Genomic DNA, 17,821 nt, shown 5'->3' on the forward strand with positions numbered 1-17,821 from the left:
GAGGTAGTAGGGTCTGGACTTGTTTACCTGCTGGGTCCCATCCCCTGGCCCAGGATAGACACTCAACAGCTATTGGTGGAGGGACAGCGCCTTGTACCCCAGAGGGCAACGCCATCAGTATGTCATTCGTCCCATCAGTGCCTGGGGTGAGGCAGTACCAGGAAGTCAGAGGCTGAACAAGTCTCCAAGACTGTGATCTCAGCCAAAGGCCATTTACAGTGTGCAATGTCCCCCAGCCACCTAGCCGGCCACAGTCTGGACTGTGCTAGCTACACCCTCAGCAGAGTCTGGGTCAGCCCACCTGGGGGCGCCCTCTCTCTCCCTCTGTCTCTGTCTCTGTATCTGTCTCTCTCTCTCTCTCTCTCAGGGTCTCTGAAAGGCCTGGTGTGAGGCCCAGTGGGAGGGGGTTGTGAAGAGCCTAGTGAGTCAGCTGCTAAGGTATTTCTGCGGCAGCTGCTTCTCAGGCGATAAGGGTTTGCCAAGCCCTTTCCCCGGGCCTGGGAGAGGAGAGAAGCTTCCTCCAGTCTGGGCCGGGGTCCCTAAAAGATTCCAGGCAGATGAGCCAGGTCCGTCTCGGAGACCCCTTTTGGGGTGCCTGCAGGCACCTGCTGAGGGAGATCAGTTGGTCCCTGCTTTGTGAGCAGTCCCACCCCACCTGCTGGAGACAGCAGCAAAGGCCCAGCAGGACAGAGCTTCCAGAGGGTGGGAGCCAAGTGGAAGGGGAGGGCGGCCAAGGGGCAGGCGGATTGGGGGTGGGGGACACTCAGAGAACCCAGTCCTCCTTGCTCAGGGCTTCCCTGTGTGCTGGGTGGACCTCTGGGGGCAACGGTGGGATGTCCCATCATCCCCAGGCCCACCTCCTGCTCATGCGAGCGTGCCAGAGGGCCTCCCTTTAGAGAGCTTTGAGCCCTATTTCTATCTGGTGTCTGGCCCCTCAGAGCAGCCCAGTTATGGCTGGTTTATACCATCAATTTAGAGGCAGAAGAGACCTGAGAAAGCCCATGGTCCACGCCCCCTCTCCCCACTTGCTAATGAGGAAACTGAAGTCCAGAGAGGGACCTACCAGGGTCACACAGTGAATTGGTGATGCTGAGGGAGAGGTTATCCGCAGCTCTGGAGCTGCACAGGAATGTGGAGCAACTTCTCCTTCCTGTCCTCTCTTCTTCCTCTGTACCCACCCTCCCCCCAGCCCTGGAAAGCCCCCTCTGGAGATCTCAGGCCTCCTCAGCTTGAGCAAGGCCCCTTGTCCCTTCTCCTACCCCCCCAAAACCACACCCAGCTCTTTCTCCAGTTCACACACAAAAAGTTCAGGTTTCAGACTACCTGATGGAAAACGATTGGGGCAGCGAGTCAACGTTCTGAGGGGGATAGGGTTCTACTGGGGGTGAGCGTTCTACCGGGGTTGCCTTTCCAAGCAACTGGGGTGGGAAGCCAGAGAAGGAAATATTATGATTTGTTTCCCTCCTTGTTGAAGACTTTTTCCAACAGTCTTGCCAATGTAAGCTCCTTCCCGGCTGCCACGCGCAGCCGGCGCCGGCTCCCCTCTCTTGGAGGACAGGTCCCGAGCTCTCGGGCTCTCAGCCCCGCGCACCCCTCCCCCTCCGCAGCATCTCCTCCCGGAGCCGGGTCTCAGTCGCCGACCCTTTAAGTTTAAAGGAGAGTCTCCAGTCGGCCCCGCGTGGCCCAAGAGAGGCTAACGCCGGCGCGCGGGGGGCCGCCCCGCGCCGCAACCCAGCATGCTCATTGGTCGGATCTGCGGAGGTCGTGGCCAATGGGAGGAGGCTGCGAGACACCCGCCGCTGGAGCCGCGGGGAGGGGGCGGGACGAGGGCACTGCTCGCGCGGGGGAGGGCTCGCGGCCTCCGCCGAAAGCGCGAGCTGCGTTAAGGTTAGAGTGTGTTTGTCTTGTGTCCCTTTCTGCACCTGAGGCAGAGGCAGAAATGGCCCCTTTAAGCTTTCAGGTGCGCCTGGCAGTTCTGTGGTGCCCTAAGACCCTTATCAGCTGCGTGGCCTCGACCCTGCACCGGGAGCCCGAGGAAGTGAAGACAGAGGGGAGGCCAGGCCCCAATTCTTAAATTCCTTCGCGGCTCTTCCAGCTCAGCGACTTCCTTCCCTCCTCGAATAATCCTACCTTGGGCGCATTGATGGGGCAACGGGAGTCTCTGTCCCAGGTAGGGGGAGGTGGGACACTCCAGGGCGGTAATAGCGCCGTCTGAGGCTCCTCTCAGTTCCCCTCCTCTAATTCCTCCCTGGGGGTCGATGCAGAGAGAAGGAAAAGCTCTGGGGACGCGGCTGTCACCTGAGGGTGTGTGTGGGAAAGAGGTTTCCCCACCTGCCGCAGCCTGAGAGCGCCCCTTTCTCTCTGGTCCCTACCCCTCGGCGCCTGCACCCGCATCCCGGGCTTCTCCCCCTCCCCCAATCCAGGCTGATTCAGTCTGTGTTTGGGGGAAGGAGGGAGGAGGCCGGAGTGGGTCCAGGCTGAGCTGTGGGATAAGGAGTGGGGGGAATGCCGAGCCCGGACATTCCTTCCGAGAGAGTGAGCTCTGGGGAGCGATGGGAGGAGAGTCCTCTCACATTTCCCCTTCCCCTCCCCCGCCGGTTAGCCCCCCCCTCCACTGACCCATACATTCCGGGACGGTTACTTGCCTCGTGGTCACTAGAAAATTGCCCCCATTTCTAGCTGAAGGGCAACCAGTCTGAGTCACTGTTGTGCCCTGTGTGTGGCGGTGAGGGGTGGGGGGTAGGGTCAAGAGAGAGCAAGGAGGGGCTTGGGGAAGGGAGGTGGGCCCCTGGGTACCCAGTGGTCCTCCTAGTCCTGAAGCATCACCATCCAGTCATTTGGGGATAGGGGGAGATCCAGGCATCTTCCCAGAGCTAGACTGGAAGGCTGTCCTAGGAAGGAAAAAAGGCCCTAGACTCAGACTCAGGAGGCCCCTGTTCAAGATCCATCTGTGCTGTGAGACCTGGGCAGGGGCAGGTGGTGTCTCCTCTCTAGGCCTGTTGCCCCATCCGTTCCCCAACAGAGTCTGTGTTCCTACTGAGGCAGGGGTGGCAGGCATAGGGTGGAGTGGACTAGTCGTCAGAAAGTGGCCTCTTTTCCTCTGCTCTGGCATCTCTGGGGACTGTGAAGGGACAGAGCCAGTTTTCCTCATCCCTGGAGCCAGCCCCTCCCTGAGCCTTCCTGGCAGGGCACAGGGGTGAAGGGAAGCACATTGTTCCAGCCTCCAACCTCACTCTCATCCCCCATTCCCCACAGGCCCGGGGAAGGCGGCTGCTGAGGTTTCATATTTTCCCCCTACCAAACTCTTCACCACAGAGCCCGAGTCCAAATAAGCAGAAACGCTTCCCTGTGTGTGTGTGTGTGTGTGTGTGTGTGCGCGCGCGCGTGCATGTGCGCACATGCTACACAGACGTGGGCTGTGAGGTTCGTTCTTACACAGGGAAACACCATCTTCCTGACACCACACAACATAAGATCCCCACATTTAGACACATTCAGACTGTTCCCTATACAGCCTGGCACAGATACTAATGCACATACACACTCTCTGGGCTCACATAGGCTGACACTGGCAGGCACTGACACAGACCCAACAAGGAAACGCTCCTCAGATGTGATCAGACAGACACAGACTCCCATGTGCGCACATACACACACATACGTGCAGTTACCCGAGACAGTCACGGTCACAGACGTGGGCATGCACACTCTCACACAAACACACACAACATCTCACAACACCACAGCGCTGAATGCTGACTGTGCCAAGCCACATGCCTGAGTCATGTGACCCCCAGCGAGGGAGCGTTGGGAGTCCCGGGCTTGCCTGGGGCTGGGACGGTGAGGGCTGGGACTGGAGGAAGAGGTACCATGGGAACTGAGCTCTTCCGTGCCTGTGTGCTGGAGAAAAGAAGTGGGAGAGGAAAGGGCAGGCTGGTGCCCGCCACAGGCTGCCGCTGTGCAGAGCAGGGTCCACGGTCTCTGCAGCCCCCAGCCCTGTTAGTCTGGCTCTCCAGTTCCCCCTCCTGACACTGTGGTAGCCCTTCCCTGGCCAGACCACAGGTCCCTCAGGAAAGTGAAGAGCTGGCCTACAAGTTCCCAGCCAGCCCCTGGCATCTTCTGACCGGGCGGCCCATGTGCTGTGGCGCAGCCTTGGGGTGGGTGCCAGGTACTGTCTGGGCAGAAGGAAGCGATGGCCGCTAGTGCCGCCGCCCAGGGCTGGGATTAGCTGTGACTGGCACCACTGAGGGCACCGCAGCCCAGGGTCTGGCTGCTGGAGATGTTGGTCCATAGGCAGTAGCCGGAGGATCCCTGTGGGACAGATCAGGACACTGGAGACTAAGTGCCAGGGCTGGCGCTGGGGGCCTCTGGAGAATAAGGGCATCTAGTCCCATCCACTTATTCATCACTCGTGCATTTGTTCAGTGTTTACTGAGGACCTACTGTGTGCCCAACCCTGTGGATACAGAGATGAACAAAGCCCAGTTCCTGCTCCCAAAGGGCTTCCTGACTAGTGGTGTGACCACCCATTTATGAAGGTAGGTGCAAGGCTTGAACTCTGATCTGTCTCCAGAACATTCTCCACCTTGGGATCTTCTAACATAAATATGACCATGTGACTCCCCTGCTCACTATCCACTAATGACTTCCTCTGTCCTTAGGCTAGTTTCCAACTTCCTTAGTATAGCTTGAAATGATCCAGCCATGTCACCTCTGTGTCTCGCTGTGTCCAATTCTCATCTGTGTCTCCAAAGCCTAGCACTGGTCCCAGCACATGGTAGGTGCTCAGCTCTTTGCTGAGTGACTGAGTGGGCGAATGAAGGAATGTGCCAGTGAGCAAATGGACTGAGGCCTTTCCTTCTGCAGCTGAGCCTCCAGGAGTGACTGCCCTGAGTTCCGCTCTGCTGCCAGCCTGCTTCTGCCCCAGGCAGTTTCCATACGCCTGGACGCCTTCCCTCGGCTCCTCCCTGGTGGGGCCCGTTGCACCCATTCTCTGGGTTGTTCTTTCCCAAGGCCTTTTTGCTCTTAAGCCCCAGCCGGACCAGGTACCTGGGGACCACAGCCCCCAACTCAGCTCTGGAGGAACTGTCCCCAGGGTTAGGCCAGGTCCCAGAGGATAAACGAAGCCCAGTGGCCAACCGGCCGAGCTGCTCTTCCGGCCCCTGGCCAGCTGGAAGGCCCTCTTGGGCTGGAGCCTGCCACCAGGCTCTGGCTGGAATTCCCTTGGCCTCTTCCCTCTCCTCTGTGCACTCAGCATTCGGCCTCTGGCTTCCTCAGCGGTCCCGGGCCTGTCTGAGTTGTCCTCAGGTTTTATTTTTGGAAGAAGTTGCATTCTCTCTCCTTATTTACTCCCTTCCTTCAGGGAAGGTGTGGGACCCCTGGGCTCGGCTGGGGATCAGGCTGTGACTCCAGCCCCTGGGGTTTGGACTTCCCTGGGGCTCCAAGGAGGGGACCTCCAAAGATTCCTGACCGATCTGATGCTTCAAAGCCATCTGACTCTGCCCTCCTTCCCCCACCCAGTGTGTGACTAATGCCTGCCCCTGCCCTTCTTGAAGAGCCCCACGATAGCCAAAAGAAATCATTACAATTTTAGAGCTGAAAGGAATTCTGGCATCATTAGGTCCATCCCCGTTTACTTGTAGAAGCAATGTAGTTCAATGGTTATAAGCAAGCGAGGCAGACAGATCCAGTTCTAATCCTGGCTCTGCTGCCTACTGTGTAGCCTTGGGCAAGTTACTTAACCTTTCTGAGCCTCTGTCTCAGCTATGAAATAGGGGAACTTATATCTACGCCACCTGTGAGGTTGCTGTGAGGGTTAAATGAGACAACATTTGTAAAGTGCTTTGTACAATGCAAGACACATAGAAGGCTCTTTTCAAATGTAGCTATTATTATTATTATTATTATCATTATTATTACAGAGAGGAAAACTGAGAGCCAAGGGAAGGAATGGACTTGCCCAGGATCACACAGCTCAAGGTAAGCAGCCATTCCCAGAGTCTTTCCTCTGTCTCCATCTCCCTTCCAAGGAGAAGGGAGGGGGCAGGCACCAGCCCAAAGGAGGAATCTCCTTGAGTCAGTCGCATGGGCAAACCCCTGGGTCTTCCATGGCTGCCTCCTGCATCAGGCCCGGGCCCTCCTCTGACTCAGGCATTTCCTCCACTGCCCTAGGGGCTTCTTGCTTACTGGAGGTGAGAGGTCCAGGGAGGAGACCCCAGGCTGAGGGTCCACCTCAGCCCCAAGGTGGACCCCAGGCCAGCGGGACTATGAGAGGAGGGGGAAATGCTGGGTCCTGACATCACAGAGCAGAGAAGCTGGAGCCACAGCCATGCAGGCCAGCTGGGGCCCTTCCAGCACGTCCAGATGTCTCAGGAATGTGCTGAGCTGGGAACCACCTCACTCCTTCCCTCACCACCCCCAAGCCCTCATCCCCTCATATGCTTGCTCAAGTTCTGCCTCTGCCCCGCCTCCTACCCTTCCTCTTTCATCTCTCCCTGGGAGAGCCTCGTGTCCACTGTCCCTCTGGTTCCTTGCCACAGTCCAGCTGCCTCTCAGACCTCTGAAGGGGTCACCAGAGGCAAGAGCCCTTCCCCTTCTGCAGACCCCCTGGTCTGACTATGAAGGGTGCGGGGGCGGGGAGATGGAAGCCTGAGCTAACTGGGAGGGGAAAGTTCTGAGCAGATAGTGCCTGCCAGATCGCAAATGTGGAACTGGTTTGCAGCCCTGGGAGAGAAAGGGGTGAAGGCTTTGGGGTGGTAGAGGGCAGGGTTGGGCCTCTTCTCCGGGAGGATGATGAAAGGGGCTTTGGGTATCTTGTCCCAGTTGATGGGTGGGAGGGCCAAGGAGAGGAGGTGCCAAGCTGGGCTGGGCTCAGAAGGAGGGCTCAGATCCTTCTAGGCCGCTGGGATCAATGGGGACGTGCTTTGCCTGATACTGGAGGGTCCTGAGAGTGTGAGGGAACCCCATTAGGGTCTTGGGGTTGGGCCAGGAGGCACGACATGGTTCAGACTGGAGCTCTCAGCCCCAAAGAGGGACAGCTTGTGTCTCCGCAAGGGTGGAGTTGCCTTGGGCCTCCCCAGGCCAGCCTGGCCCCAAGTGCTGGGGATGAGAGAGCCAGAAGGGAACTGGTGCTCCTGGCCAGTGTGAGAGTGACATCAGGGCAGGGGGTAGAAATCAGAGGAGAGAAGGGACCTGGGGTCAGTTGCTGCCTCGGCCTGCTCCGGGCACAGAGAGGAGCCCACAATGCTGTCTTGGGGGAGAGGCCGTGATCATCCAGACAGGCTGACAGCTGGGATGCCCTAATGGACTCTAGACCTCCTAGCACTGACACGGTTCAGGGGAGCTGGGACCACTGCCCTGTCCAGCTCAGAACTATCATTGAGAACTATCACTGGCTCCCTTCTGCCTGCTGAAAAAACTCTCAGCTCCTAAGCACAGCATTCAAGGTTTGTCACAAATTGATCTCAACTTTCCACTATAGCTGGAACCCCTCATCTTTCCTTTCCCTCCAGCCTCATTGGATGACTGCTCCCAGTTCCTTAAACCTGCTGTAAGCTCCATGGCTGCAGGGCCTTTGCTGGTACCATTCCCTGTGCCTGGAAGGCCTTTGCCTTTTATCTCCTCATTCTAACTCCTATCAGCCTTTAAGGCCCAACTCAGTGCTGTTTCCGCCAGGAAGCCTTCCTTGATCACCCAGCTGGAGGAGTCCTCTCCATCTTATACCACTGTAGCATTCATCAGCCACTGGTTAATATGATGCCTTGAACTCTAATTATCCACAATGGGACCCATCTCTCCTTCTAAACTTTAACCACCTTGAGGGTAGGATATAGGATGGATTTCATCCTTGAACCCTCTGCAGGGTTTCACACAGGGACTGGCATACAGTATACCTAATAACAATAATAGCTAATATTTATATGCCAGGCACTGTTCTAGTTCCTTCCATGCAGTACCTGACTTAAGTTTCAGAAGATCAGGTAGGTACTATTAGTACTGCCATTGAATGGTTAAGGAAACTGAGGCACAGAGAAGTTAAGTAGCTTACCCAGTTTATTCAGTTAGCAAGTGGCTGAGCCAGGATTTGAACCCAAGCTCTGATTGCAGAGCTTGTGCTCTTAAGCACACATGACAACACTGGATGTTGAAGGAATAATGATCGATTTCCTGCTGTCCCATCCCAGCACCTAGGGCCAGATACAAAATATGGTCCCCCATTCCAGGCACTGGGTCCTCACATGGGGCCCCAGATTTGCTCATCCCTGGCCATCCCTCTCCTGATGCCCAGAAAGACATAGCCCTGAGAAGAGGCCTGGGGTCTTTTGCCTTTACCCAAAGAAAACAGCCTTTCAGCTCCAGAGAGGTCCAACAGGTAGGCAAATAAAATCCCTATGGTTAGGGGTCAACAAAGGGATGAAGATGGGACATTCCTCCAAGGGCAGTCCAATGCTGAGGACTGTCCTTTTGGGCAGCGACAGCAACAATCAGAATGAAAACAGCAGCAACAACTACTGTTTATAGAGGGCTTGCTGTGTGCCATGCACTGTGCTAGGCTCTTTGCAAGAGTTGTCTGAGTCCTTGTAAGAACCCTGTGTGCTACAGTCATCCTTACTTAATGGATGAGGAAAATAAGCTCAGAGAGGTTAAGGCACCTGTCCAAGCTCACACAGATGACAAATGATGAGAGCCAGGATTTGCTCCCAGGTCTGGGCAGGGCTAAAACCAACCACTAATGGTCACCCCACACCACCTCAGGTATGGCTTGGCTCCCCAGCGCTTGTCGGGGTATCTGCCTTCTGACCTGTGGACTTGCTGTCTGGTAAGGTGGGGTCTGGGAATAGACACCAGGTCTCAGGAGAATTTCTGTTCAGAACCTGCCCAGAGTGGAATGGATTTAGAGTCTACAGCTCAACTTTTCCCCAAGCTCATGCAACTTTGAGAGCCCAGGATAGTGAGAGCTGGGTCGACTTCTTTAGCTGGGTAGTGAGTACCCAGGTATCCATTTTATTACACTTTGTAATTCATATACGTGCATTATATATATTCTCTTATGTGCATGATATATTTCATAATAGAAAAGGCCACCATAATTAGGAGATTGGGATTAACATATACACACTACTATATATAAAACAGATAACTAACAAGGACATACTGTATAGCACCGGGAACTCTACTCAATATTCTGTAATAACCTATATGGGAAAAGAATCTGAAAAAGAATGGATATATATATATATATATATATGACTGATTCACTTTGTTGTACACCTGAAACTAGCACAACATTGTAAATCAACTACAATAAAAATTAAAAAAAAAGAAAAAAGAAAAGGCCATCATGATAGAGTGAAAGGTAGATGTAGGATTTAGGTTAAGAGTCGCTACTTGATAAATAAAATCCACCTAAAAAAAGAAAAGTACCATCAAAGCTGAAGTGTGGGAGTGTCCTTTCTCCCATTACCCATCCACCCACTCGTTCATCCATCCATCACCGCTTCTCATTCCTTCCTTCCATCTATTCAATAAATAAACATTTCCTGAGCACCCAGTCACTATAGCTATAACTAGTGAATAGATAAAAACAATTGCCTGACACTCCCTGCCCTCAAAGAACTCTCAGTCTAGTTCAGCAATGAGGAAACCAAGGGGAAGTGATTTGCCCAAGGTCACACAGAGAGTTAGGGAGCTGAGGTGAGGAGAGGTGAGAACATTCTAGGCAGCAGGGAACACATGGGAAAAGGCTTGGGCCTGTCTGCCTCCCCAGCAAGTCCCCTCAGTTGCTGCTTTCAAACTGCCTCCTGGCTCTCCATGAGGGCCTGAAGAGCCTGCCTTACTCCACTGCTGCTTTCATTTTTGTTATTCTTTTGGAAGAAGAAGAGGGGGACAGCTGCTGCTGTCCAGCTGTTCTGTCAGACCACACAGCCCAGCCCAGATGTGTCAGCCTCTCTGTGATGGGTGAAATGGCTCCTGGGCCAAGGGCCAAGGAAGCTGCAGTGAGGGCTCTGTCCCGGGAGAGTTGGGAGAAGAGGCACCTTCAGCCTGGCAGCAGAGAAGCCCAATATTCCTCCAGCTGTCAAGTTGGCCTCGCTCATGATATGTCCATGGACATATGTCCATGGACATATGTCCATGTCCAGTGGTATGTCCAGTTCATAAGGATCAGGATTTTGACATTCCAAGGAAATCACCCTTGATCTATTTTCTCTGATGGTCAGAGTTCTGGGCTGTTTCTTGCCCCTCCCAGCTTCCCCAGAACCAGACATCCTCATGCCTACCTTCTGCCCAGTCCTGCTCCCCAGTTCTACCATTTGCTCTGCCTGCTGAAGCGGGTTACTTCGTGTTCCAGCCAGAGCAATGCTCATGGTCTTGACTTAACTCCACCCAAATCTTCTTCCTCCATCCTGCCCCCTGGAGCGCTGAGACTTCCAGAAGAACAGCCTGTTCTCCAGCATCTGGAGCTGGTTTCTTGAGGGAGGTTCAAGAGCAAGCCAGGTCCCACAGAGGGATGCTCTGAGAGGGCTTTGGTACCAGGACTTGCAGGAGGCACATTGTATGGGGAAGGGAAGACACAAAGCGGGGCTGGCCTTCGTCCTCCCCTGTCCTGGCACAGTGGCCAGGCCAGACAGAAACAGACCCTCCTGGGGAGTCCTGGAAACTGCAGAGAGCAAAGGTCCAAGTTCCCAGGTGGGCCGGGGAGTGGCATCCTAGAGTGAGGATGCGGAGAGGGCAGGGGATGGGATGTGTGGTCTCTCCTCTGACAGGCCAGGCAACGTGCTGGCTCTGCCCTTAAAGCTCTAGGCATCCATGGTGCCCTAAGGATGGGAGTGAGTGAGCGTGACGGCGGAGCCCCTCTCATATCTGAGATCCCAAACGTTCCTGCCCTGGAGGGCAAAGTCCAAACCAGAACAAGAGCGGGAGAGAAGATGGTGATTTCTCTTCCTTGACTCCATGGGACCCTGTCCCGAGAACAGCATTTAGATGTCCCCTCCTCTGTAAGTGTCAGTTTTCTCATCTGCACAGGGGCCAGTGATGCTTATATAACAGGCTCAGTAAAAGGGACACGGCCCCAGTCCTCCCTGCCGAAATACCTTCCAATAACTCCTTTGCCTATAGGGATGGTGATATTGGAGAGGGAGGGTGGGGAGGTCACCTCCTCTGAGAACCTTCCATGATCTCCAGCCCGGCTGGAGGCTCCTCTTTGGGCTCCCATCATGCTCTGCTGCATCATGGCACCCCGCGGTGCTGCTCTGTCTGCTTCCCTCTCTGTCTCTCTCATTTGGCTGTGAGTGGCTGGAGGTCATTCTTAACAGTGACCAACACTGGCGCTCCTTTAGTTCCCAGTTGTTAAAGGACGGATGTATGTATTGAAAAATAACCAAGTGAATTCCCAGCTGGTCCAGGTAAGCCGGAGGGACTTCACAGCAGATGGGGACACAGGCAGCATTTTTGTGGGACCCAGTCCGCATCACCCTCAGGGCTGGCTAGGCCAGAACCTGAGAATCCAGGGCCCCTTCTGGAATTATCAGTACACTTCTTGAACACTCAGGCCTGTCTTCTTAAAAACAGTCTCCCCTTCCCTTACAGGGACTGCCTATAAGGGAGTCTGAAGTCATTTTCTCTACAAATACAGTAGACCCTTGAAATAGAGCAAAGTACACTACAATGTGACCAAAACTTGGCTTCTGTCCTATGTCTGGGACCCATCTCAAATAAAGGTGGGAAAAGCTCTTATCTTTGTGGGGCTGGTAAAGAAGTGACTGCCTCGTGCTCCTCTGGAACTTCCTCAGCTTGGTTTGCTGCATATGCACTAAGGTTTCACAATCTTTACTTTTGTGCTTTTTGTGATAGTACAGACCAACTGAAAAATACCACTTTTCATTGATTCTACAATAACATAACTCCACATTTTGTATGATTGAAAATTTTGGACTCAGCTTATTGTTTTATGGTTGAGTTTTACTATACTAAACGCCTATTTTGTGCCACAGTACTGTGCTAGGTTTATGGCAATGAACACAACTGACATGGCCTCTGTTCTTAGGGAACTTGCTTTCTCACAGAGGAAGTGGATAATAAGCTGATAAAATAACAGCAAATTGAGATACGAGCTACGAAGAAATCAAAGGACTGAAACAGGGACTTCCCTGGCGGTCCAGTGGTTAAGGCTCCGTGCTTCCACTGCAGAGGGCATAGGATTTAATCCCTGGTCAGGGAACTGAGATCCCACATGCTGTGCGGCACGGCCAAAACAACAACAACTACAACAACAACGGACTGAAACAAAACAATAAGGGGTCCCACTTGAGGTGGTTGGGGAGGCTTCTCTAACGAGGCTTCCTTTGAACTGAGTAAGATGAGATGGAGAGAACTGGAAAGCATTCTAGATGTCAGGGATAGCATGTGCAAAGGCCCCGTGGCAGGACTAGAAAAGACTTAGTTTTAAGCTGGGTGAGTGTGGATCCAGGAGTCCCCGCAAACTGGACAAGGGGAAACTGGGGAAGATGGAAGCCCTAGAGCCAACTGGTGCTCAGGGTGAAGCCTAAGCCACAAGTTCAAAATCTGCTGTGCATCTGTCAGCTGTAGACTATCCTACACCAGGGGTTGTGGGGGTCTGTGCCAAGGGTAGGGATGACTCAAGGCAATGATAACTCATTGGAAACCTTCCTGAATTTCAGAGACAGTGTGGGCCGCAGTACCCTGATGGCTGGGAGTAGAGAGCATCCTTTTTCCTCTTCCTTAAAAAATGTGGGGCTGGCCTGAGGGTTAGGGAAAAAGGATTCATTCAGCAACGGTTGGTTGAAGCCTCCTCTGTGCCAAGCACTGTACTGGGCACTCAGCAGTGAACAAGACAGTTAAACGCCTGCCCTCAAGGAGCTCACATCCTAGTGGGGGGAGCAAAACCAAAATAAAAAGCTGCCCAAAACAAACAGTGTTTTAGAGGAGAAGGAGGTGTCCGGGGCGATCCCCCTTCCTGAAGGGGAGCGCTGAGATTTGGGCTCCTCCATTAGTTTTTCTCTATTAGTTCTTTTGTAGTGGATTCTACCTGGAGACCAGAGTGCCTTGGCCCTTGGGTCCTCTTTCCTGTTGGTGAGAATTTAAAGAGAAACACAGGCACATGCGCTCGCACCCCTCCCCTTTTAAGGGCTGTTAAAGGCCCACACACAGACATAGGAACACCCAAATGCACATACTTCTCTAATCTCCCTAAATCCCCCAAAGGCTGGGGTGGTGGAAATAGTAATGGTAGTGGTTCTCTGCTTCCCTACTCAGCTCAGGAGAAGCCAGGCTGGGGGCCTGGGGAGCAGTGATCAGGTTTAGCCCTCACCACCCCCCTTCCCCTGGGCTGGCCCCCGGTCCTTGTCATTCCCACACCTGGCCTCACCAGCTGCTGGGAGGTGAATGAGTGTGCTGGGCAAACATCCTTGCAGCTTCCTGCTGTGCCCCTCTGAGACAACAGAACTCCTCTTCCTCCTTCTCCTCCTCCCCACACCCTCCCAGATGGGGCTTCTCTGGGATCCAAAGCCATTTCCCTCTAAAGAAACCAGAGTCATCCTTTCCCCTGAGCCGGAGGACGGACCTAGTGTCTCTCTCTGGAGACATGACCTGTTCTCCCTCTGGTCCTTTATCCCAGTTCTCTGAGCGCCAGGCCCTCTCTCATACCTGCCCAGGGGCTGAGGGGTCACAGGGTCCAAGGGAAGACGGCTCTAGGGAGGCCACGTCAGGAACTGTGGGAGAGTGGGGAGGGGATGGGAGGAGAAGCACCCTCATCTGGCAGGAAGGGCAGCTCCTTCCGAGGGATGTCTCTGAGAATCACATAGACAAGATTGCAATAGGATGAAGGTATTCTCACAGAAGGAAAAATACAGCACCCCTGGCCACCTCTAAGCACACATGGCTTATGCAAAGTATGCAACTCATTCTCCTGTCTCTGTCCAAGCGACTGCATATTTCTTACACAGTTGTGTTCAGGGTAAGCATCCTTTTTGATTTTTGCCTTTTGTACAGAGTAATAGAGCACACACGGTTTCCACCGTGACTTTATGGCTTTTATCTGGATTTTTAAGAAGGATAGTGAATAACCTACCCTCCATTTTCCAGACTGAGAAGCACACAAACTTCACCTCTTTCCATCTTTAACCCTGGAAACACTTTCCTGTCCTCATGCAGGATGAAGAGGGAGTTGGGGATGGGGTTGGTATGGGGTCCCAGCTGGGAGGGACCTTAGACATCTAAACGATGGAGGCGCCAGAGAAGGAAGGTGACCTGCTCAGGGTCACAAAGCAACTCCTACCAGAGTATTCTTTACTACTACCCCATCTAGTCTCCAGAGCATGTTAACTATGGAAACTTACCTGGCAGGCATCGTCCTGCATTAATCTTTAATTAATTTTCTCACTAAATCTCTATAATAACACTATGGGGAAACTTCTGTATCTCCATTTTTCAGATGAGGAATCCAAGGCCCACAGGAATAAAAGTCACTTGTTTGAACTGCCCAGCTGGCTGGTGGCAGAAGCACAGCTAGAACCAAATTTCCTGATTCCCAGCCCAGGAGTTTTCTTTCCTCTTAGAAATTCTTTCCTCTCCCCCTGCCTCACCTGGCCTTGCTTAGGCCTGAGATAAGGAGCTTTCCCAGCAGGGCTTTCCCTCCCCAGGCCCAGTACTGGATACCACTGTCTGATCATGATCATGCCTCCTTTCCTGTGCTGGACCAAGGCCCAGATGAGCAGCTGGGGATGCAAGGCTGAATGGAGCAGCAGGAAGAGGCTGTAGGCGGCAGAGTTCATTCAGAAGAAAGTCCAACTCAGAGCTGCTGAGGGCTGAGGGAACCTCACAGGGGGGCTCTGCCCATAAAGGTACGCGCTGCAGCAAACTCCCTCCCTCTGACCAGTACCTGTTACCAACTCCAGGAGGGGCGTATGGAACCCCAGATCCCTGCTACTTCATTCCTAGGATCTGTGCCAGACCATCCTTAGAAAGAATGATCCAACCTCTTCCCATTTTACAGACACGGAAACAGGACCAGGGAGGAAAGCTGGTTGCATGGCCCAGGCTCACAGGGAGAGGCAGAAGCAGAGGCAGGACTAGAACCCAGGTCTCCCCACTGCTGGTTCAAGCCCTCTCCCCCCTTCCCCTCGGCTTGTCTGCAGAAGTGTGCTCTCTCTGACTGGAACCAGGGGCCTTCCTAGAGAGCAGGGTGACCTGGATCTACCGCCTAATGGAGGACCGGGAGACCTCTCACCGCATGCCTCCCTGACTCAGGTTCCTGTCCCTGGACTTGTTCCCCACCAGCAGCCTGGAACAGTTTAGGTGGAAGTCCAAGATGCCCAGTCCTTTAAGTCTCAGTGCACTTGGCTCTTGTCTGCCAGGTTTATCTTAGTCCCAGGAGTTAGAGGCCAGCAAATAGAGACCCTTGAGATGATCACTGGGTGTGTGTGTGTGTGTTTGTGTGTGTGTGCTGGGGGGGGAGGAGGGGAAGAGGGAGAGACTGGCAGGTCACTGCATGGGGTGGGGGAATCCCCCCAGATCCCCCAAGCAGCCCACATTTCAACCCGGCAGGCCCTTCTGAACCCAAAGATTTTCTCCCATTACCGAGCCCATCCCCCCACCCCCCAGGGCCTTAGGGCTGAGCCTGAGGGAGGGAGGGAAGAAGAAAGAAGCCACGTTTCCTTAGGGAGGGAGGGGAAGAGAAAGAGAAGGACAAGCCCGGAGACAGAGACAGTCAGGAAGCCACAGGGCGAGAGAGACAGTCAGGGAGACATAAGGGACAGAGAAACAGACCTAGAGAAAGACCTCCCTCCTTCTGAGCGATCACCCCGTGCTGCCCTGACCAGTTGAGGTCCCTCCCTGGGGGATCTCTGGCCTGACTTCCTGGGGAGGCCAGGGCAGCACCCCATATTTCCGGGTCTGGCTCAAAACCCGGGTCGGCCTCTGGCCCCCCAAGGGGCGTCTGGTCTCTGGCCCTCGAACACTCCCCTGTGCGCCCCCCAGCGGAGAACCAGACGCAGAGCCACCGAGGTCTTAAAGGGGGCGCAGGAAAGGGCGCCGCCAATTTGCGCCCAGTCTGGTCCCGGAACCCCAGGGTGGGTGGAGGACGATTAGAAGACTTGGGGGGGGGCAGAATTGCTGTTTCTTGAGGTCGTATCAGTGGATCCGATGGCCCGATGCCTCGACTTTCCCCTCCCCTAGAAGGCCGAGGCCAATGTATCCATGGACGGAGCCTCCAGGAGGACCGTGCACGGGCGCAAGCTCAGAGGCTCCAGGTTCGGGGTCTAGGGAGGTGTCGAGGGATCTAGTCACCAAATCTCAGAGCTCTAAGCACGTGTCTCTCAAGGGGACCCTGCACCGAGCCCCCTCCCCCACTTCTGCCCAGTGCTGTGTAGTCCAGTCCTTCAGGGGGCCCCAGGTGCACCGCGAAGAGGAGTAAGGAGTGGTGGAAGGAAAACACAGACTCTTCATCTTACCGCATTGTTGAGGAAATCAGACTCGTTCAGATCCCCCAAGTCCAGGAAGCTGGATCCGGGGAACAGCCTGTCGGCCGGGAAGGGCTCCAAGACGGCGTCCATCGCGGCAGGCTCCGGAGACCCCCTTCGGCTGGGCTTCCCTCACTCCAGGGCGGCGGCGCGCCCGGCCCAGAGCTCCGGCCCGAGCGCTGGCAAGCGGGCGGGGGGCAGGTCCCGGGCAGAGCCCCGGGGGAGGGGCGGGCAGAGGCTGCGCGGCCCCGGGTAGGGGGCGCGGGGGGCGCGGAGGCCTTAGGGCAGCGGCGCAGAGCTGGCTGGGCTCAGGGGCCCCGGGCGCACCGCGGGCATTTAGCCGACTCCTCCTCCTCCCGCTCCTCCGGGGGCACAGCTGGCTTCCATGGGGAGCCCGGGAGTGGGGCTGAGGGCTTGAGGAGCCCCCCGGACTGGGTGGGAGCCGGGGGCGGGGGAGCTGAGCGCTCCCCCGAGACTGGGTGACTGCCGGGCGCTCCGCTCTCTCTGCGTCTCCCTCTGCACGGCTTCTGTCACTTTTCCTCTCTGTGAAACCGGGAACCCCTTGGCTGGTTAGCCCAGCTGGCTGAGGCGCCACTCCTCCATATCAATATTCACGATAATTTCATATTAATGAGGAGAAGGAGCGGCCTGAGGAATCGTCCCTCCTCTTTTAAAGAGACAGCTGCGAGCTAGTCTTGCCAATCTTTTTTCTCTGAAAAGATAGGGGCTTGAAGCAAAATTGTCCTAGAGCCAATAACTGTGTTCCTTGAACCTCAGCATCTTAAGGCTTTGCCAACCACACTCCCATAAGCTCACGAGGGAGCTGAGTTATTTCTATTCTTCCAGGCTTATGCTAGGGCCTGAACCAAATCCAAAGTCAGGGAATTCCATCTCTTGGGCCCCTCAACAAATCTCCTTTCAATGGGAAGATTTTCAGGTCTCCTCCTCCAGGAAGCCTTCCCTGACCCCCAGGCTGAAGCAGTTACCATCACTATACACCCACAGGGCATGGTGTGCTTACCTCCATGTGCTGAGTCTAATACAGTATTGTTATTGTTTGCTCATGTGTCTATAAACCCACTGGACTCTGAGATCCCTCAGGGCGAGGACTGTATCCAGCTTTCCTGTGTGTGAAAGTGCTGGGGGGGACAGGAGAGATGAGGTAAGGACCCCTCTTCTCATCAATCATCGAGTACCCCTAGTGTTTCTGAAGAGCAAGAAGTTGGAGAACAGTAGTCATGGGCTCTGCGTGAGCCAAGATGTAGGCTGGCTGCATGCTCCCTGGTCACAGGACACTCCCAGGCCCCCTGGATCCATTACCTAAGTGGCCCGCTCCAGAGTACAGC

At 54.6% G+C, this 17,821-nt stretch overlaps 1 protein-coding gene and 1 long non-coding RNA gene across 3 annotated transcripts in view; one reads left to right on the forward strand and one right to left on the reverse strand.

The window, feature by feature from the left end:
• The window catches only part of CREB3L1 (cAMP responsive element binding protein 3 like 1), a 35,158-nt gene extending 18,093 nt beyond the window's left edge, over positions 1-17,065 (reverse strand). Inside the window, exon 1 of one of the 2 annotated variants that reach the window (XM_067749237.1) lies at positions 16,467-17,065. In XM_067749237.1, coding sequence (XP_067605338.1) covers positions 16,467-16,568 — 102 coding nt within the window. In that variant the 5' untranslated portion in view covers positions 16,569-17,065. The remainder of the gene's footprint in view (positions 1-16,466) is intronic. The other variant, XM_067749239.1, reaches the window with a different exon arrangement.
• Positions 4,426-17,821, forward strand: part of LOC137230246 (uncharacterized) — a 123,202-nt gene continuing 109,806 nt past the window's right edge. Inside the window, exons 1-2 of the long non-coding RNA XR_010946052.1 lie at positions 4,426-4,538; positions 5,922-5,979. This is a non-coding gene — a long non-coding RNA (uncharacterized lncRNA). The remainder of the gene's footprint in view (positions 4,539-5,921; positions 5,980-17,821) is intronic.

This window comes from Pseudorca crassidens, chromosome 9 (genome assembly GCF_039906515.1).
Source record: "Pseudorca crassidens isolate mPseCra1 chromosome 9, mPseCra1.hap1, whole genome shotgun sequence".
Lineage (NCBI taxonomy): Eukaryota > Metazoa > Chordata > Mammalia > Artiodactyla > Delphinidae > Pseudorca > Pseudorca crassidens.